At 44.9% G+C, this 18720-nt stretch overlaps 1 protein-coding gene across 7 annotated transcripts in view; it reads right to left on the bottom strand.

Annotated features, from left to right (window-relative positions):
• The window catches only part of ablim3 (actin binding LIM protein family, member 3), a 42321-nt gene extending 23791 nt beyond the window's left edge, over positions 1 to 18530 (bottom strand). For all 7 annotated transcript variants that reach the window (XM_047585676.1, XM_047585677.1, XM_047585678.1 and 4 more), the window contains exons 1-2: positions 18107 to 18530; positions 9780 to 9914 (exon numbers count right to left, since the gene is read on the bottom strand). In XM_047585676.1, coding sequence (XP_047441632.1) covers positions 9780 to 9914; positions 18107 to 18119 — 148 coding nt within the window. In that variant the 5' untranslated portion in view covers positions 18120 to 18530. The remainder of the gene's footprint in view (positions 1 to 9779; positions 9915 to 18106) is intronic.
• Positions 18531 to 18720: the final 190 nt, after the last annotated feature.

The following is an 18720-nucleotide window of genomic DNA, read 5'->3' as shown; positions in this document are numbered from 1 at the left end:
TTGTGTGTCCTGAGCAGATAACACATACAGCGCTTTGCTATGTAACTGAGAAGAAATTCCAGTGGGTGTAACAGTATAGCTAAGTGGCGTTTTCACAGATAGGTGGCCAGTGTGGCTGCTGGTCTCTGGTTTCTCTCATTGTCTGTGGTTCACCGACAGGAAGAGCTGACACGAGTCTACGGCGATGACCTGACGAGCACGGCACCCAAGAAGGCAATTAAATAGTAAAAAACGCTTTGACCCCGTCACAAAGTTAAAGAAAAACATCCACCACCCCGGATCCTCACTTTCCACTTGAGAATCACAGCCCTGACCTGGTGATTACACTCCTGCGACAATGGCACTGTAATTACTACACAGCTGCAATTATCATGTAACTGCAACCGTCGTGAAACAAGTCAGCTGGTAACGGCACATGCACCGACAAACCGGCTGTGTCCAGCAGAGGACGGCCGGCCAAAGGTGAGAAACAAGCTTTAGGAAATACACAAAATTTCCTGATAAATTTAGGTGCTTGCTCACGGCGCAACAGCCACGAAAGGGGCGGGAGGCGAACCTGTGACCCTCGGGCCCCCAAGCTGTGCTACAGAGCACATTTAGAAACAACCTCAGTTGAACCACAGTGCCGCAGAAGCAGAACAAACACAATAATAAAATACAGATTCGAATTAAGGGCTACATAAAACTAGTCTGGCAGTCTACTATCAAAAAAATCTTCCCACTCTTGCGTGCACATGTTGTGCCACGGGAACCGGTTACAAGAAAAGCAGCAGACTCCTTTTTTTTTTTTTTTTTACAGCAGTTTACCTCTAATAAGATACGAGAGTGGTATCAATCATCTCTTTCTTTTCACAAAAATGGCAAACACTGTGTAATCCTTCAAAACTATGTAATTTGATAAAAGTTACAAGGCAATGCAGGGACAGTAAAAGGAAATAAAAGAAGCCCACATCAGGAAGTTATCCAACTCACTCAGTAGTGAACATTAAACTAAAATCTTGAGATGTAGTATGGAGCACAAGGGAGACCTACACAATTTTCAGAAGGCGGTCGTAATGTTACGCCTGATCAGTGTGTGTGTGTGTCTCCCTACAGCCACCTAGGCAGGCTGAGAGTTCACAGACACACACATGCACATAAGCCCTTCAAAGGGGCTCATTTAATCTCAAGCTGTTTATGAGAGGAGCGTATTGACTTAATGGTGTAATAAAAGATCAATGGGCTCTCACTTAAAAACAAAACAATCTAAGCTCTCTCAGGAGGATGGAAACACATAAATCCATCCCTGATGAGATGGCAGCGTGCGTATGCGGAGGTAGGATGATGAAATGGGACAGTGCGTACGCTCAGACGTGATCATGGATCTTTATTATCGTGACAGGTCACTGAAGGTGGCTGCAGAACTGGAAGGGGAAAGGAGAAAAGGAGGGGGGGGGGGGTGTCTCAAGTAGACCAGAGCTCCGAGATTCAAAACAGTCCGTGTGTAAAAATGTGTGTGTGCATGTGCTGACCACATTTCCATAACCACTGAACAATGGCACAGACCTTCAAAAAGTGTCCCCTCTGCATTTTGAACCAGACTAAGACTCTTACCAGAAACCCAAATCATAGGCTACCCGATGCCTTCCCTCATGGAAAATGAGAATGACAGGGGAAATATTTCCACAACTATTAAGCTCTTCACCTTGGAAAAAAATCTTGGTGTTTTAAAGTAGTATTTATTTAACAAAAACAACGTCTTCATTTTCCAAAGCCAAATGGTCGCTGCTATCGTTTTCCCTGGTTCTCTCATTCTCTCTTTGGTTTTTTTACTCGCTCTGTCTCCTCTCTCTGTCAGAATGGTTCTGCTGTTCAGTCTCCACCCAGTCTGATTCTCAAATGAGCGGAATCTGCTCAATTAGCGCAATGCACTGTATGAATTAGCATACGGACGCCTGACCAAAAAATCACAGCTGGCCGGCTGGGTCTGCTCAGACTGGATTGGACGGCCGGGGTGGACGGTTCACCTGTTGGCTAATCACAATGTTTTCTTCTGACTGGAATGATTGGCTGGATGCACCGCAAAGGACGTCCCCTTTCCCCAGTTGCCATAGGAGAAGTAAACCTTCCACGGTTGCCCTAGAGACAGCTAGGTCCCAGCCTGAGTGATGTGCTGGTGGTGCTGGTGGTGGTGGCGGCGGCACATTTGGTGGTTGAACCGGGGGGTTGTTGTTAATACCCAATCTTATCTGTGAACCTGAAACCCGCTCTGATGTCTGAAACCCTGCTGACCGATTTTCACTTGAATGTGACATAAATTAATAATTCCGTTAACATCTAAGTTGTTTATTTATTACCTCTGAAACAAATAGGGTTAAAATCTCATTGCTGTTAATCACATGAGGTGTGTTATATCCACAGTGGAAAATGATAAGATACCTTTACTCATCTGCCATCCAGAAGCACATATTGGAGGAACTTATACTTGAGCATTTCCAGGTTATGTGGATTTATAACTCTATGTCAGGGGAGACACATGTTCTAATTTTATATACTGCTGGAGCTGATGAAAATTTCAATTTAAATGATACATATCACTAAAAAAAAAGTGTGAAATAAAGTAAAGAACAAACTGTTCATAGTCATTTTGAGGCAGCTTTTATACATTTGATAAACCACCGATCTTCGAGACGCCCTAAAGGGGCCTCCACTTTTAATAGCCCGCGTGCCATTTTTCAAGATCTCCCAGTTCAGCCGCAGCCATCGTGCAGAGGTTTTAAAAGCAACCCCTCCGCGTGTTGGTTTGCCAGCACGGTGGGCGGAGCTGGGAGCGAGCTCGGGGGCTCTGCTGCTGCAGAGTTGTGGCTTGGCTTGGCCCGGAGAAGAAAGGTTTCGGTTACAGCCACACAACCGGCACCACATGCTGCGGACGCCCACTCGAAAAACGGCGGCCCAAAACAACCAATCGAGAACCAGCTTGGTCTGTTTTGTACCGTCCGATGAACGGCCTTGGGGGAGTCCTGCTTCTCATGGGAACGCGCACGCGGTTGTTGCTCAAAATGCAGAGTAATGCAAAATTCATAAGTAAATAAAAGACACTTTGTTCATATTATTGCACAAGACTTGAACAAGACTTATTCAGACATAAACCTAAATCATAAAAATGTAATCAGCTTTGCAGAACTAAACTAAATCAAAGACTTCATTATGTCTATTTGCTCGTTTTCTGATATTTCCCTGAAAGGCACTGTAATGATGTAATGAAACTAAAAGATGCCTCTTCTCTCCTCCATATTGCTTTTTTTTTTCTTTGGCAGTGAGAGAAGTTAGCATCTCCTGATCATAAGTCCAGTGATTAGAGGTTAGCACGTACGCTGGTGTCTGCAGCTGTGGTCATTAGAACTGCACTGATTAGGCATCCACAGGGTGTCTGCCTGATTGGGTATTTATCTCAAGCCAACAGATGCAATTAAAATTCCCTTCTCAAAGTCGGCCCAGGCCGGAACCCCGAAATAGTCCCGACACCCCCCGTCGCCTCCTCCCCTTCTCTTTCTATGTCTTTCCGTTTCAAGACTGCCTCCAAATCTTTGCGGCTCTGAGCACAAGGTCTCCACTTTATCGCAGTTTGCACCTTCTCTTCCCACCTCTACAGGACTGCACCTCAAAGCAACCTTTCCTTTCCTCTCCTGGTTCCCTTCTCTCCCAGATCCCCCTCCAGTCTTGCTCATTGTGAGTCTTCCCTCTTGCCCATTATGCCACTGTTAGGTCTTCATAATGTGCTATTAAGTAAATGGATCTGCTTTGTACAGTACGTCCAAGAGGCCCCGCTGCACACTGTAATTGTTTTAGTGCTGCTGTCAATAATATCCGGATGCCTGAGACCTTTTCGGGATAACACAGGGGCAGCCACGGGCACAGTTTAGCAAAGGGGCAAGTGCGTGTTAGTATAGAGACAAGTTTCATCAGGGTGAGTACTCACCTATTCACCCCCACATCTGTGCTACCGAGGGAGAGGCCGGGCTTCTCTGACCTCTCCCCATTCCCCGGATCTGCGCCTCTTTCACAGGATGAAACACTTGAACGGTAAATAATGGGGTTTCTCAAGTTGTGCCAATTTTTTTTTTTTTTTTTTTAGACTGACAGGAAGGAGAGAGAAACACTTTTATTAGATACAAGTGGGGGAGGGAGGGGCTCCAAGGAAAAAAAGGTTGGGAACCACTGGTCTGGGCGACCTGGGAACAAACATTCATAGACCTCCCACTAAACTGCCTTCCTCTGTGTAAGCATAGTTTAGAGTAGTCTAATGGTCTTGTGAATAGCTGCTATCTGCTTAGTAGCAGGGACAGCCTTTTTATGTCTTTTGTTTTTAAATTGGATCACAAGCATTAACCCAGGGACATATTTCAATGCTAAATGTGCTCTCACTTGTGTTTGGATCACTGAGATTGTAGCCTACAGGAGCTTCCCTTTCTGTGCTTTTGTGCTGGCGAGCCTGCACGACTCCACCGGACACCGATGTCCACGATGTGACTTCTTTGCCACCGCGTTGAGCTCCTTTGTGTAACTGGAACAACGGCGCCTGGGACCATGAGTGGATCATGTTGGAGCCTGAGCTAATAAAGTGCGAACAACAGTTACTTTTACTGAAATCGATATAGCGGAGTGGATAGTGTGTGCGTGTGCGACCGCTGAACCTGCTGAGGCAGAGGGAGGGTAAATTTTCTGTGCTCGTCCGGCCGCCGGGAGAGACGGAAGAGAAAAAAATGCATTTCAAGGAAGTGAGGACCTGCGTCGCTCCAGCAGCACATGTACAGCAGATATTTGTCATGGGCAACGTCTCAAGCGGAGATTTTTCTCCGCATTCGTTTAGTGAACGTGTTAGTAAGCAAACACAAAAAAAGCACACAGCTGGTGTTGATGGGAAACATATCGACAAGAACAGTCCTGGCCAAATTGAAATTCTGAGCTGATGGTGGCACTAGAGGAAAAATCTTGTCTGGGGATGGGGGCGGTATCAGTACCACATGTCAATGTTTACGTCAATCAATCAATTAATTTTAATTAATTAGGGGAAAAAAATGAAAAACCAACCATACGTTTTTGAGTTTTTCAGTCCAGACTGTCTGACAGACACTGCCATCAGTATAACCACGATGGTAGCATGATCAAAGAACAACAGTAGCAGAAAAGGGCAAGGGGAGAAAGAAACACAAGCAGCTAAAGGCTAAGACAGAGAAATTGTGCATGAGTGACAGGATTCCCTTCGTATGTGGCTGCTGTAGTTGAAGGAGGCAGATGGTTGCCCAGTAGAGTCCCTTCATACCAGCAGACCACGCTGCTGAGGCCTTCAGCTTTTAACCCTCTGAGAGCGGATAAGAGACTCAGCTGAGTGGAAAACAGGCGTGAATGAAATCACAGACACACAGCGATAATCACACGACTCGAGACCGGGCTGAGTAATAAGCAATAAAAACGCTCCAGCTCTCTGTGTAGATGATGCACTGGATTAGTGCAATTACGCGCAGGTTTGTCCAACACAGCCGGGGCTGTCAGTTAATGATCTTCTTTATCATTCAGAAGACGCTCCTCCTCCTCTGACCTGGGCATCCACACCTCTGAGCAACTCCACCCCACTGTGGACACACACACGTATAAACACACCTAGAGACAATGGGGAGTGTATGAAAAAGCCCTCAGGACAGGGACGCTCGGAAGAAACTAGCAGAGGAATAATTCCTGTCATCTATCCCTAATCCAGAAGCGTCGCCAGGGAAAAGCGCCGCTTCCAGCCGCGCTCCCTTCTCCCTCTGACAGAATCTCTCCCTAGCAACCACGCAATGGCATTGTGATTGGACCAGCGTACCAGCCGTTGCTATAGCTACAGGAAGCTCCCCTTCCCCGTAACCCCCCACGTTTTTTTTTTTTTTTTCTGTGCTGTTTCTCTTCATAACTGTGCTCTCTTTCTCTTTCTCTGTATTACTCTCCCTGTTTGTATTTTCCACTTCCCGTGCTTTCCAACAGCAGCACAGTTGATGTTGTACATAGAGGTCGAGTGATGCCGGGCTAATGTCATCCTAAGGGAGGCTGGACTGGCTGAGACACGGTCTGCAAGGAAAAAAAAAAAACAAAGATCTTGCAATTTTATAAGAGACCTGGTGAGAACACCAGCTAGAAATGGAGCATTAGCGCAGGAGTCAAGTATTTATTTGACCTGTCTGTGTAAATCTGCAATTCCCTTTAGCGCCGTTTTATGAGACAAATCGGTTTTCCCTCCAAAAATAAATAACTACTGGGAGCAGCTTGGCAGTTTATGTGAGAACACGTCTGTGTTTGTGTCTGTCTCATTCTCTGCTTTTATATTTGCTTTTCCGCCTCTGCGCTCTTTGTTAGCGCGCGAGTTGGCTGCGAGTTGAGAAAACGCAGCTATAACGCGTCCGCGTAAGTTAGCTCTGTGCACGTGCCGCCGCACCCCGCTGCTTTTGTCGGAACGCAAGGGTGCTGATTTTGTTTCCCAGGCTGGGCGAATGTGGTAACTATGTCACTGGGCCAGCATGCACGAGTCAGTCCATAAGGCGCGTAACACAATACCACAACGTTCTCTGACGGTGCTGCTAGGTCCACATGTGCATCCCCCACTGCCTTCTCTTTGTCTAGAGTTGAAGCATCAGTCCGTGCTGATTTCTGTCTTCTGCATCTTCCAGACTTCTTTTTTTCTTGAGCTGACTGTGCGCCACCATTGTATAATCAGCTGCCGTATAATGGGTTCATAAGAGAGGTTAAATGCACATGATTAGTGATCTGTTCCTCCTCTGACTAATGCATGAGAGGGGAGTTATGATAATGTGGCGTCCAGAAGGTAATGCATCTTCATAAAGTGTGGGCAAGGAAAGAGGGCGGATAAAATGATGGATGGGGCGGCTGAATGTATTTTCACATGCTAAAAGATGTGGGTGAAAGTAACTTCGAGTGTCTCCGGCTGAATTATCATGATCTGTTCGCTGGGGCACAGTCAGCCCTTTTGAGGCGAAACGAGACTGAAATAAATACAGAAGAAAGCAGGAGAGGCAGGAAAAAAGGAGGAAATGACTGAGATTTCGTGTCGTGGTTTTGCAGTGGAAATTAAGGTGAACTGGGACGCGCTCAGCATCGTCCGTCAAGGTCAATAACTGGATACCCAGGCCGGAAAACAAATACCCAGCAAAGACCGACATCAGATGTTAAAACACACCCCAGTCACAGAGCTCATAAGCACGTGTGATAGATAAGGCAATTGGCTGCTGCCAGCGGATTGTCACAGTGGTGAAATTGTATAATACAGTTTAGCCATTAGCGTCCAAATCGCACACCGCGCATGCCAATGTCATCCTGTGCCGAGATGAGAAATTGATTTCATGCTTGGCTGGCTGTCATCAGGAAAGACAGGGAGAAAGCAAATTAGAGAAGTAGACATAAAGGGAGAAAATTGTAGAAAAAACACGACAGACAAGTTATTCCTGCTATTTCAGAACCATTCAGCCGCAGGACGTAAACACAGAACCGGCGAGAGTGACGGACAATAGAGAACAGTTGGAGTTTATGAAGTTCAAAAGAAAACGCAACATGTTTGTGCGTGAGGGAGGTTTTTATGCGGGGGACAAAAACAGCTTTAGAAAACTGCTGGTTGTGCAGAAGCCCATACAGGAGAGCATATTACGGGCGGGGATGTGGCAGGTTCTGGCCACACAATAGTGCCCTGCAGCCTCATGGGAAGAGGGAGAACTCTCTGGAACATGAGAGCGGAGGGTGGTCCGATAGGTGGACTAACGCGATAAGATCAATGACAGTTCCCCATTACTGTACCGAGTGTGAGCGAGGGGGAAAGCGAGCGGGAGGAACGAAGGTGAGAGTCAGATTGGCATTATGCTCAAGTGATGATGTAATGTTTAGGCGACACAAACAGCACCCCCATCCCCCCTCTCCGTCTCTTTTCTGCTCGCTTTCCAGTGCTCCCCCCTTTTTCTCTGGGGCACGGAACGGAGCCTTCCGATTGGCTGATGGCACCATAGAGATGCTGAGAATATCCACCAACCAGGGCCGGGGTGCCCCTTCACATGGTTACCACAGCAACCCCTCACAACCACAGTGAGCGTGCACACATGTATAGATGTGTGCACGCTTATATGCATGGGCGCATGTGTGTGTGTGCGCGTGTGTGTGTGTACGTGCTCACAACAAGCTTGTGTTTTCGAGTAGACATGTAGCAGCAACCCTCCAAAGAATAGCCTTGAGTGTGTTTATTTACTGTAGAATGTCTGGGCGCTGCACAGACAGTAGTAAACACAACTTGCCCAGCTTCCTCCAGCTTCTTTCTCTCAGGCTTTAAAAAAAAAAATCACCAGCTAAGTTTTGCATGTACAGTAAAAGGGGCTTTGTCAAGATGGATAACATACTATGTGCAAAAACATAAGGAGCAGTCTTGTAAAAAAAAAAATTAAAGATGCCAAAACAAGTTCCAAAGGAGAAAAAAAATATATTTGAAGACAAAGATAATCTATCAAAATGGAAAATCATCAAATAATTTTTAACGTCTGTTTCTTTGTTTCTACTACTGAACAGTGCAAGGTGTGTCTTTTCTAACTAATGTAGGCTGTAGAGATCATCTAATAATGTATTTAAAGTTTAGAGAAGCAATAAACAAGGCACAACTCATCAAACGTGCGCCACAGGTCAACACAAAGACGCGATTGGATCCATTCATTCCATCTCGCTGCTTGTTTACGTCGACTCGACTTGAAAAGTAACCCATGACTGGCTGTCTTAAGCTTTAGAAATGGGACTATTAACATAATACAGAGCGCACTTCCTCCGGGCGGTACAGCGGCATGACAAATAGCATTCTGCGGTTCTTTGATTTCTAATTTGCACACGCACAGACGCTCCATCGTCACAAGCCTCTTTCAGAATCGCCTTTAACTCCGCAAATGCTGCCTATTTTACACCCCGCTGTCACATTTGAAAAGGACCCTGAGTCAGTGCGATTTCGCTGAGCCAAAGAAACGAGCGCATCCCGTTCACCGGACCGTCAGCATGCCCACACAGTTTACAGCGTGTGACTGACACAGGCATTAAAACACAGCAAAAAGTTAGCTTTGATGTATTGCTATTTTTACCTATAGCATCAATATGCCTATACATATATACAAGATACTTAAAGCAATAGTTTGATTCGATTTGATCTTTATCAAAGATAAAGGTAGACACTGTGAAGTCTATTTTGCAAAATGTTGAACTGTCCCTTTAAACAAACGGCTCTGACACTGCTGCCCCTCTAACAGGATGAGTGATTATGTCAACACTGTATCTATTGTAGGTCACCGGTGCTCACTCGTAGTGCTGCAAAGCTAGTTACGGCGAGTCAGTGTCAGTAGCCCACCGTGTACAACCAAATGAAAATCCCCTCCAAGTTGCCTATACAATAACAAGCTAGCTTAGCAGGGGCCTAAGTCCCCTGCAAGGCACCTCTGATCCATTCCAATCCCCACTCTGGGCTAATAGTAGCACTCAGCAGGAGAGGGATGAACGAGTGTAAACGGTGTATCTGTTAAAGTGTGTGCGTGCTCCGTGTGCTCAGGGAGTAAAGGATGGGACAAAGTTAGACGTCGCCGCTGGAATTCCCACGTTATGTAACTTTAACGACTGTTCTGAATTCCCAGGCTCGGGGACCATGTAAGACAACACTTGTCTTTACGATCACTACAGCTGTTTGTCTGCTCTAACACTTGCAGCTTTGTTTCGTCATGGATTAGTGTTGCATTTCTTACCGGTGCAGGTGAAACACTTGACATGAAAGTGGGTGTCTTGTACTCGTACCACCTCTCCCTTGCATACTTCCCGACATCGCTGGCACCGGATTGGTCCGGAGCTCCGCTCACCGCCTGTTGATCCTTGGTGATAAGCTGATGAAAACATAAAAAGGCATATTATGGCAAACTAAAGCAGAGATTTTAAACAATTTATAAATAAATTGGACTGATTCTTCTCTGTCTTTTAGTGAAATCTAAATGGAAAAACTGGAAATCGTTAATTTACATAAACATATGGTGCGTGAGCCTGCGGCCCATTCTTGCATGTATCTATATACAAATATCTGGATACCAATTCAAAATTTAAAATCATCATCATCTGCTAATGCAAAATGAACATTTCCTACTGCAGCTCCACAGTAACCCCCTGAGACCCAAGCTTTTGTTTGCTACGCATTTTCAATTTCTCAAAGGTATTTGGGATTAGTAGGACCTAAGTGTCATCCTTGAACAGGAAAAAAAATACACCAAAACAAAATCATGGGGATTATTTCATGGTATGTTATAATAAAGTCACCAATGTGTAACAAAGTAGAAAACAGTTTATTTTAATACCTGAGAAAAAGCAGAATTGCAAACAATGAAGTCCCAATGTCCTCAAATGAGTACTAACTAACAAGCTAATTAGCTGCAGCTCATTACTATTTACAGAATTTGTTAAATTTGAGTGTCAAACTACACAAGTCACATTTCAGTTGTAAAATTTTGATGAGGTAAAACGAATCTGCTGAAATGTCCCCATATGTCTCATTTATCTGGCAAAATATGAGTTAATTTTTATTCTGAAGTAGTCACAGGATTTTTTTATTATTATTATTTTGAAAGCAGTTCATTTTTAGAGATTTTCAGGGGGTTACATGTTACATGAAGAGCTACAGGCTCACAGAATGATAAAAAAAAAAGGATCAATTATTGCCTGACCTTTTGATTAAATCTGTAATCTGCAGTAGTAAATTGTATTTTCCGCTACCGATGTATCCGTCTGAAATGTTTCCACTTTAACCTTTGCATTCAGCACATTTTGCACTTAACAATTCAACAGACCTGTTGAATGGTAGATTAAGCAAGGGTCTCAACACAAATCATACATACTCACTCATATACACCAGAAAATACATCAGGGGTTACGTAGCCTGAACCAAATATAGCTTAATGGAATCTAATGCGGTCTCCTACTGGCATTGTTACTTAAGACGAATTGCATTTCTGATCAGTCCACCACCAGAACTGTGGGACTGGCTACACTCAAGAGTGTGCTGTGCACAGTTCACACAATAAGATCAGTGTGGAGCTCTGTCAACACTTGTTGTGGAGCTGCGAGGTCTGACACCTATGTTAGCTGGGTAAGCTCTAGGCTTTTTCTCCGACTGTCTCTATTTTTCACACACTCGTACGAGATGACACAAACACACACACACAAACACGCACGCAAACACTGCTGCATCAGTTGAGAAACTGGATGGATCCCCTTACCGCTCCCGCAAGTCCGATATCATTTCACAGTCGGGAAAGCAAATTCTCACGTACAGCCTTAGCGGTGTTGGAATAACCAGAAACAAATGGCACATTAAAGTCAATTTTAAATGAGTGAGAAAATTGTATTAAAGGTCCGTCTCCTCCTCTGTGGGCTTATAAACAGATTCTCTTTCATCCACAAGCAAAGACATGAATATTAGACGAACCGGTCTCATGATGCCATGACTGTGCCAGAACAGCTGGGTTCAGTCTTTTATTTATCTCCATTGCTCCCTTAAGGAGCAGGAGTGGTCCAGCTCTCTGTGGAAGGGGTATAATAGCAGGGTACCCAGCTGGCCTGACTACCTGAATAGCTGACTGAAGAAGTTTACAGCTCCAGTCAGAGAATCACCAGCATCTGGGCTGGCGTGACAGAGCTACTGATTCCATTTCACTGGATGAATCCCAAAGGACCTGCATCACTTAAAGTCTAACAGCCTCACGCATCTCAGAGCACTCTTTGTAGGCTCTGAATTTGACTGAAGCAGAGCGAGAGCGAGAGCGAGGACTTACAGAACATCGATGGGCGTGGGAGAAAATGTATGCATGACTCTTGTTTATTTTCCTGTCCGGGAGGGGAGTGTGGGCACTGGAAATATGCAGGCATGATTATATTCCCGCTCCCCATCTCCCACACTCTATTAGTTCATTGTTTCTTTCACAATGCTGGCAGCACCGCTGGGATCAACTATCCTGCCTGATAAGTGCCCGGCAACTGGTTCGCATAATGACACTCCCTGAAAAGTGTATATTTTACCCCCATAAAGCCAAATGAGCAACGCTGATTTTATCAGGTGTGAATAGGAGATAATGGGGACTAATGGCAGCACATGTGAGCCATTGCCAACAGCTACCGAAAACAGCCATTCATTTACAATGCTGACCTTCTGAAAGTGGGCCAAAACAAACCTCCAGTACAGTATAACATCCTCTGCTTTCACAGTGCTGCCAGGCAAAATTGTATAAAAAGGCACAATATACATCAAAACTGAGTAAAGAGTGAAGAATGAAGATTATTACACTGAAATGATAGAAAATCACAAAGTGGATAGCTGGGAATATTGCAAATATTCAAGTTTGGATGAATGAGATGCATATTATATGAATGTGACAGAAAGCAGGGCATGCAGGTTTAAAATCGACTCAGGGGCTGGAGCATTACGTAACACTTGTTTAATTGTGTCAGCGCGCTCACTCTCATTGAGCGACCCATTACAGAGGTCTCCAGCAGTCCCCCATCTTTCGCCGTGCCGGCGGTGTTGAGTCATTCCTCGAACGATAGCCACCAGACTACAGGTGTAATCCACGACTCCAAATGAGAGGAGAGCGCCCCGGGAGGATACAGCCCGCGGCAGACAGGTCATAACAACGGGGCCGCGGTCAGTGAAGCCGACAACGTCCCCCGGGACTGAGAGGTTGCTGCTATTTTTGCTCCTGACCTGACAGCCCTGGGGAAGAACACGCTGGGAGCACAGTCACAAGGGATTGCAGGAGACTGGTGGTGATGAGTGTGAGGCGTGAAGAGCTGGGCGGCATCATGGGTTTCAGGAAAGAATGGTTGATATGCATACATAATGCAATTTTACTTTGAAATGTAGTGACTTTAAATCAACCTCTACGGACCACGGACCTGCACGGTTTAAAACAAATCAGCTCAGATAGCAACTGTAGGCATTTCAGTTCCAATCATTTTGGTAACATCTGTAGGAACTAATGCTCATAGACAGAAAGCAGCAAAATAAAAAGGAGTTGGTTATCTCTCTGACGTCATCCGACAGCTCATTGCGGCTGCTCCTTCTTGACCTATGTGATGAATTGTCTGAGGTCACAGGACTGAAAGTAGAGCCACAGTGTTCTTTAGTGACAGCCAGCTCCGTGGTGGTTGCTAAGCGAGAATTTAAAACACAGTTCGTCACAGGCCGCGAACATCTCATCCAAGACTTCCAGCATGTATCTGGAATAATAAACACCCCATAGTAAAAATGTGATTAAACCAGTCTGAGACAATGCTGGAGAGTTTCCAAGCGTCGTCAACAATAAAAAAACAAATCCAAGCAACAACAAGTGCTGTCGAGTGATGAGGGCGTGAAACGTCTCTGTGAAAGACCTTCATTTTCTTAAGGTGTCTGTTTGACAAGTGCAAAATGTATTGGTTAGAAATCATATTACTGTCTGAGATCCACCCAAGGTCCACTACCTTGTCAAAAACCTCTTTGTCTAGACTGCACAGCGCCAGGAGCACGGGAACAGCAGTTTGGGTCCTTCAGCTTCTACTTTCAGAATGCTTTCAGGTCTTGTATTGTTGTGCACACAGCACTCAGAGTGAAATACGCAAACAGATTTGAAGAATAGATATGGGAACAAATTTCAAGCAAAATCCACACAAGACTTCCAAATTACCTGTTTACAACTGGGCAACTGAACAACTCCTGGAAATCCTTACAAGAGAGAAGCAGCACATTAGTATGCCTGTTACAGTACAGCCTAGTGAAAGTTACTAAGTTACTAATAGGTTTGGATTTCTTTTTTTTCGACAGACAGTCTTTGTCAAAGAAATTCCTCACATTTGCCACATGGGAGCAAGATTGACCAAAACGATTACTGGATTAGTTTAATAACTGATTTGCTATTGATAAATCAACCATTTCATAACATAAACAGCTCTGCACAAAACCACAAAGGAGCATAAAGCAAGATCATGTCTTCCTTGTTTGTAGTCTTAAGCAGTCGATGATCAGGTCGCTCCATCCCTTTCCCTACCCCCTCGCTTTATCTCCCTTCATCTCTGTCAGGACCTTGGGTCGGCGAATTCATCAGAGCGCCGGTTGCATCCTGTGGTTTCACAAACATGCGGTCACTCTACAAAGAGTGGGAAGGGTCAGACTGCTACTGACAGTCTGAATGATCACTCAATACCACCCGAAGCCAAGGTCATGGACACAGTCTCCTCGAGGACGCACCAGTGCTTTGGCTTTCAGCTGCATCGGTATACCAAGTAATCAGCTTCAAATAAACATAACTGCCTAGAGCTTACATTGGAATAAAGAAACAAACTGTATTTATGTAACCAGTTACCAGCAAATTAACGCTTTGTAAAAATGTTTTATGTTGGCCAGAAAATGCATCGCAGCGATAAACAAGTGCCCAGTTTCCATCAGTCCATCCCCACATCTGTGTTTGCATCTGCGCATCTTTGTCTCCTACCTTTGTTTAATGCGTTATTGAACTATGGCGTCTGGCATCGGCGGTGATAAATGGTGTTTGGCTCTGGTTTAGACTGTTCACCAGATGAGACAGTAGCCACAGAATCACGTATGATGGCGCTCCCTTCCTTGTTTACCCTTGTTCCAGCTGATTCTCCCCATAAAACCAGGGGAGCAGAGCTGACAGTGAAACAGCACGGAAAACAAATCCATCATTTAATCTGCCTGTAAGTCCTCTATAGTTGTACATCCACTCATTCAGACAGTTTTTTTTAAAGCTGAGCATACAGAGAACACTGTCAGTCAGTAAATCATTTATAGAGGGTATGTAGTGACAAATGAGCTGCTCATGTGTAAACTTATATGTAACATTTACCTGCAGGACCTATGTGTCGTATTGTTCGTTTTCATTGATTTACAAACTTGACAGAGAATTTAACTTGAACCTTAACGGTTCCCGTAGGATCATTTCCAACAATTTTGTGGAGACACTGTCTTTTTTTTTTGCCCTTAATGAACACTCTGCATGACAAGTTTTGCTACTGCAGACCACATTAGGTTTGCTAAAAACAAACAAGATTTACAGATTTGTTCCTGAACAAATTGGATCAATGTGCTTGACTCTGCTGTGCTTTAGTATATTGAGAAGTCTCTCAAAAAGTCCCGAGGTTCAGGCACGGTATATATAGAGATGGATGAACAATCTGCGACGTTTCCTCAAAGCATTAACTATAGACGACAAAAACAGCACCAGGGTCTAAAAATGTTTTGTTTGCTATTTATTTCTGCTTCGTTTTGGTGAGATCCAATGTTAGCCATGCTAGCTGTCCCATGAGTACGTCTAAGTCTGATGCAGATTCCAATGTTTTTCTAGGGCTGGACGGGTTCACAACATTTTCTACTGGTTGAGAGATGAATTAATGCAGTAGACTGACTAAGTATGGAGTAAATAATAATAAATAATAATCCCACACTAGTAGTTAAAAATGTTTGCTGTCAGTATATTAAAAATTCATATCATAACAGAGAAAAATACTGGTGTTAGGTATTAGCCCTACGTTTTTCTATGGAAATTGCTTCGGTTTGTCTAACCTAGGATCAGTATCCTACAAAGTCAGATTAGACTTTGTCAAGTCCTGAGGGAGCCCTCTGGTTGGTGGTGAGTGGACAACAAAGACTGAAGGAGGATGTAATTGGTTATTTAGTTTAACAGTAGAGGATCAGTTAGCCATACACTTTAATCTCATGTTGCAGCTACATGAAAAGTCCCCTATTGCTTAGTATATGTCTAAGAATACTTGACACCCACAGTATAAGTGCAGCTACCACTGCTGCATTTATTTCTCTCAAACTATATGTAATAACAGAGAGAAACTTTCCTTTCAAATTAGCCCCACCACATGAGAAACCTGTGTGTAAGAGCATTCGCAACGCGCTTCGCTAAATTGCTCCATGCCTTTCGGAAGCAATTTGTCAGACACCTGAGAACTCTGCTGCAGAGGCAGAGAGAGACGCACAGAGGTGTCAGTGCTGCCTGTGATGCATGGCTCTGCACATTCCCTGAGGTCCCTGAGCTCAATGATCAGTATATTGATCAACAAGTGTTTTTTTTTCCTGAAAAACACAAATGCAAACACCTGAGAATGTTTCATTCAAATGTATCATTTAATTAACATGCAGTAAATTGTGATTTCTTGTTTTCCGTTAATCCAAGGCCGTCCGTGCTATAAACTGACCTGCTGTGCCCACAGTCCTGCCTCGTCCATCAGCCAGGCAGAAAATTACAGCCCGACCCGACGCACACACATACACACACACATATACATGAAACCCGGTGACCATGAGAGATAGAAGGCCCAGAAGATGAAGATAGACAGTCAGAGCTGTGTGTAATTACTCTGTGTGTGCGGATGGCCTTTGGGCTTGAGCGCTCAATGCAGCGGAAAACACTGCACACTACAGCACGGCTTAACAGGCCCATTCATGCCCGAACCTTGAGAGTGTTGAAAGCAGAGGGGAACATATGTCTGACTGACTGGAGGCAGATGAGTGGAGATGTTCTTTCTTCGGCTCAGATGCCTGTTGTGTTTTTATGCCCAAAGCCAGAGTACAGACACATGTCACACCACCAATCGCCTGCTGTGACAGCGCTGACACACACACGTGCAGGCACGCGCCCATGTTCACACACACACACACACACACACCACATGTTGTGTGTGTATGTGTGTGTGTGCATTCAGTCCCTATTTGAGCACATGCTTTTGAATCACAAGAGCTTGTGACAGCTCTCCACATGTCGGGCGCATGTGCGCCACCCCTCTGTGTCAGCTGAGTAAAGCATTTCGAAGCTTAACAAAAGAATTACACTAATTTTCTCAGAACGCTGCAGCCACACTCCCCGACGTGCACGGCACAGGGGGACGACGGGCAGGCAGGGCTCAGTGCTAGAGAGTTAAGAGCACCGGATGAATAATGTAGTGCCACACAATGACAGGATAGATTATGAATGATGCAGTAATACCGGGGGGCGGACTGAAAGCGCCTGACACCGTCAGTGCTCGGAGCACCTGGTGCACATCAGCTTCAACTGGCCTCGCTGACAGCTAAGGTACAGGGGGGAGGTTCCCTAAAAAGTTAACCTTACGACGCACGCGGCCTGACTTGTAAATCCACCAGTGGTAACTTGTAAACACAACAAAAGGGGGGAGGCGCGCATGTGAGTGAGCGCACAGGCTCACATACGGCTGGAGCCGCGAGCCACACAGGGAAAGCCCTGATTCAGCTGACAGAGGATCAGGGTCAGAGTCAGCAGATACAAGGTCAGCTTAGCATCATGGCTGTCCCCAAGGCAGTTCTGGGGTAGGTATGACAGGAGTAGTCCTCAGGCTGTCAGACCTATTTGTCATGTGCTGCATCTCACACACGCCTAAATTGCAAGATGTGAGACTGATCAGTCAGGTCAGAAAACCTTAAACGGAACGCGCTCCTGCACCCTGCAACTTATGTGTTAGAAGACAGGTGGACTTTTAAAAAAGGGGGAGGGGGGTTGGGGGGGTGGGCAACAGCTGAAAGCATGGGTGGTCTTCCAAGTTGACGAAGAAGGAAAGGGAAAGATGAAAGAAAGTGACATTGTCAGGGTCCAAGCAACAGCTGATATGTGAATGAAGAATCCCAAAAATCTCCATGAACTCTGGACAAATGCCACTTTGACCTCCAGGTATAATTAGCTCCACTATCCTCTCTAAACCTGCTACAAGTATATTTTAAGGGCTTGGCAGACACTATTGGCAGAGTTTCTCACATCAGTCCCACGTATTTTTATTCTCTGCCTGGGAAAAAATAAATGGTAATTTAATATGAGCATGTATTGTAATATATGTGTCTTGACAGGAAACAGAAGCACTGATTTGAGTCCGTGTCAAAGTGTTTACAGCCTGTAGTGTATTCCAGCAAATATGAGACTCTCTGCTTCTACTATTGTTCTATTGTAGTTCTCTCCGCTCGCACCTACATGCATTGTCCTTGCGCTTCAAGTGGAGATAAAGCGCGCAAGAATGGACTTACCACTGGAACTCATGGTGCCCAACGCGTCCTTATCCAAAACAAAGCGGCTTCGTCAAAAAATAATCCCATAAAGCAGGAGGAAATCTTCACGGGGCAGTTTGCTCCTTCCAAATTGTGCAATTACAAACGAACATCCAGCCAACGCGAATGATGCTCCTCACTCTCAGCAACACCGCTTCCAGTCAATTTCTTAGAAGGTGGACAGAAAGAGAGGCACCAAAATATGAAAAAAGAAACATAAGGGTGGATAAATCCCAGATTTGGATGGGATATCCAAATAAAGCTCTCGCTCCTGCTGTGTAAACGTCGGCTGTGTTTTTTTGTTGTTTTTTTCCTTGCACAGGGAAACAGTGACACAACACAATGCTGCTCAGTCGGATTCCACCTTCACATTTTCGCTCCCGGCTGATCCCAGCTCCGCCGCGCTGCCCTGGCGTGTCACAGTGCGCCTCAGTCACGGGGTGCACTTTCCGGTGGTTGCATTCAAAATAAAACAAAGAGGCTTTTTAAAAAAAGTTCTCATTTTCTGCAATGCTACATACCGTATCACTGCACTCCAATCTATATTTCCTACCAATAGTGTGGAATCCTGCGCACCTTAACACATTTATACT

Source organism: Mugil cephalus, chromosome 5, assembly GCF_022458985.1.
Source record: "Mugil cephalus isolate CIBA_MC_2020 chromosome 5, CIBA_Mcephalus_1.1, whole genome shotgun sequence".
NCBI classification, from domain to species: Eukaryota; Metazoa; Chordata; class Actinopteri; order Mugiliformes; family Mugilidae; genus Mugil; species Mugil cephalus.
The sequence above is the reverse complement of the archived record's forward strand: the minus strand, read 5'-3'. Positions and strand labels throughout refer to the sequence as shown.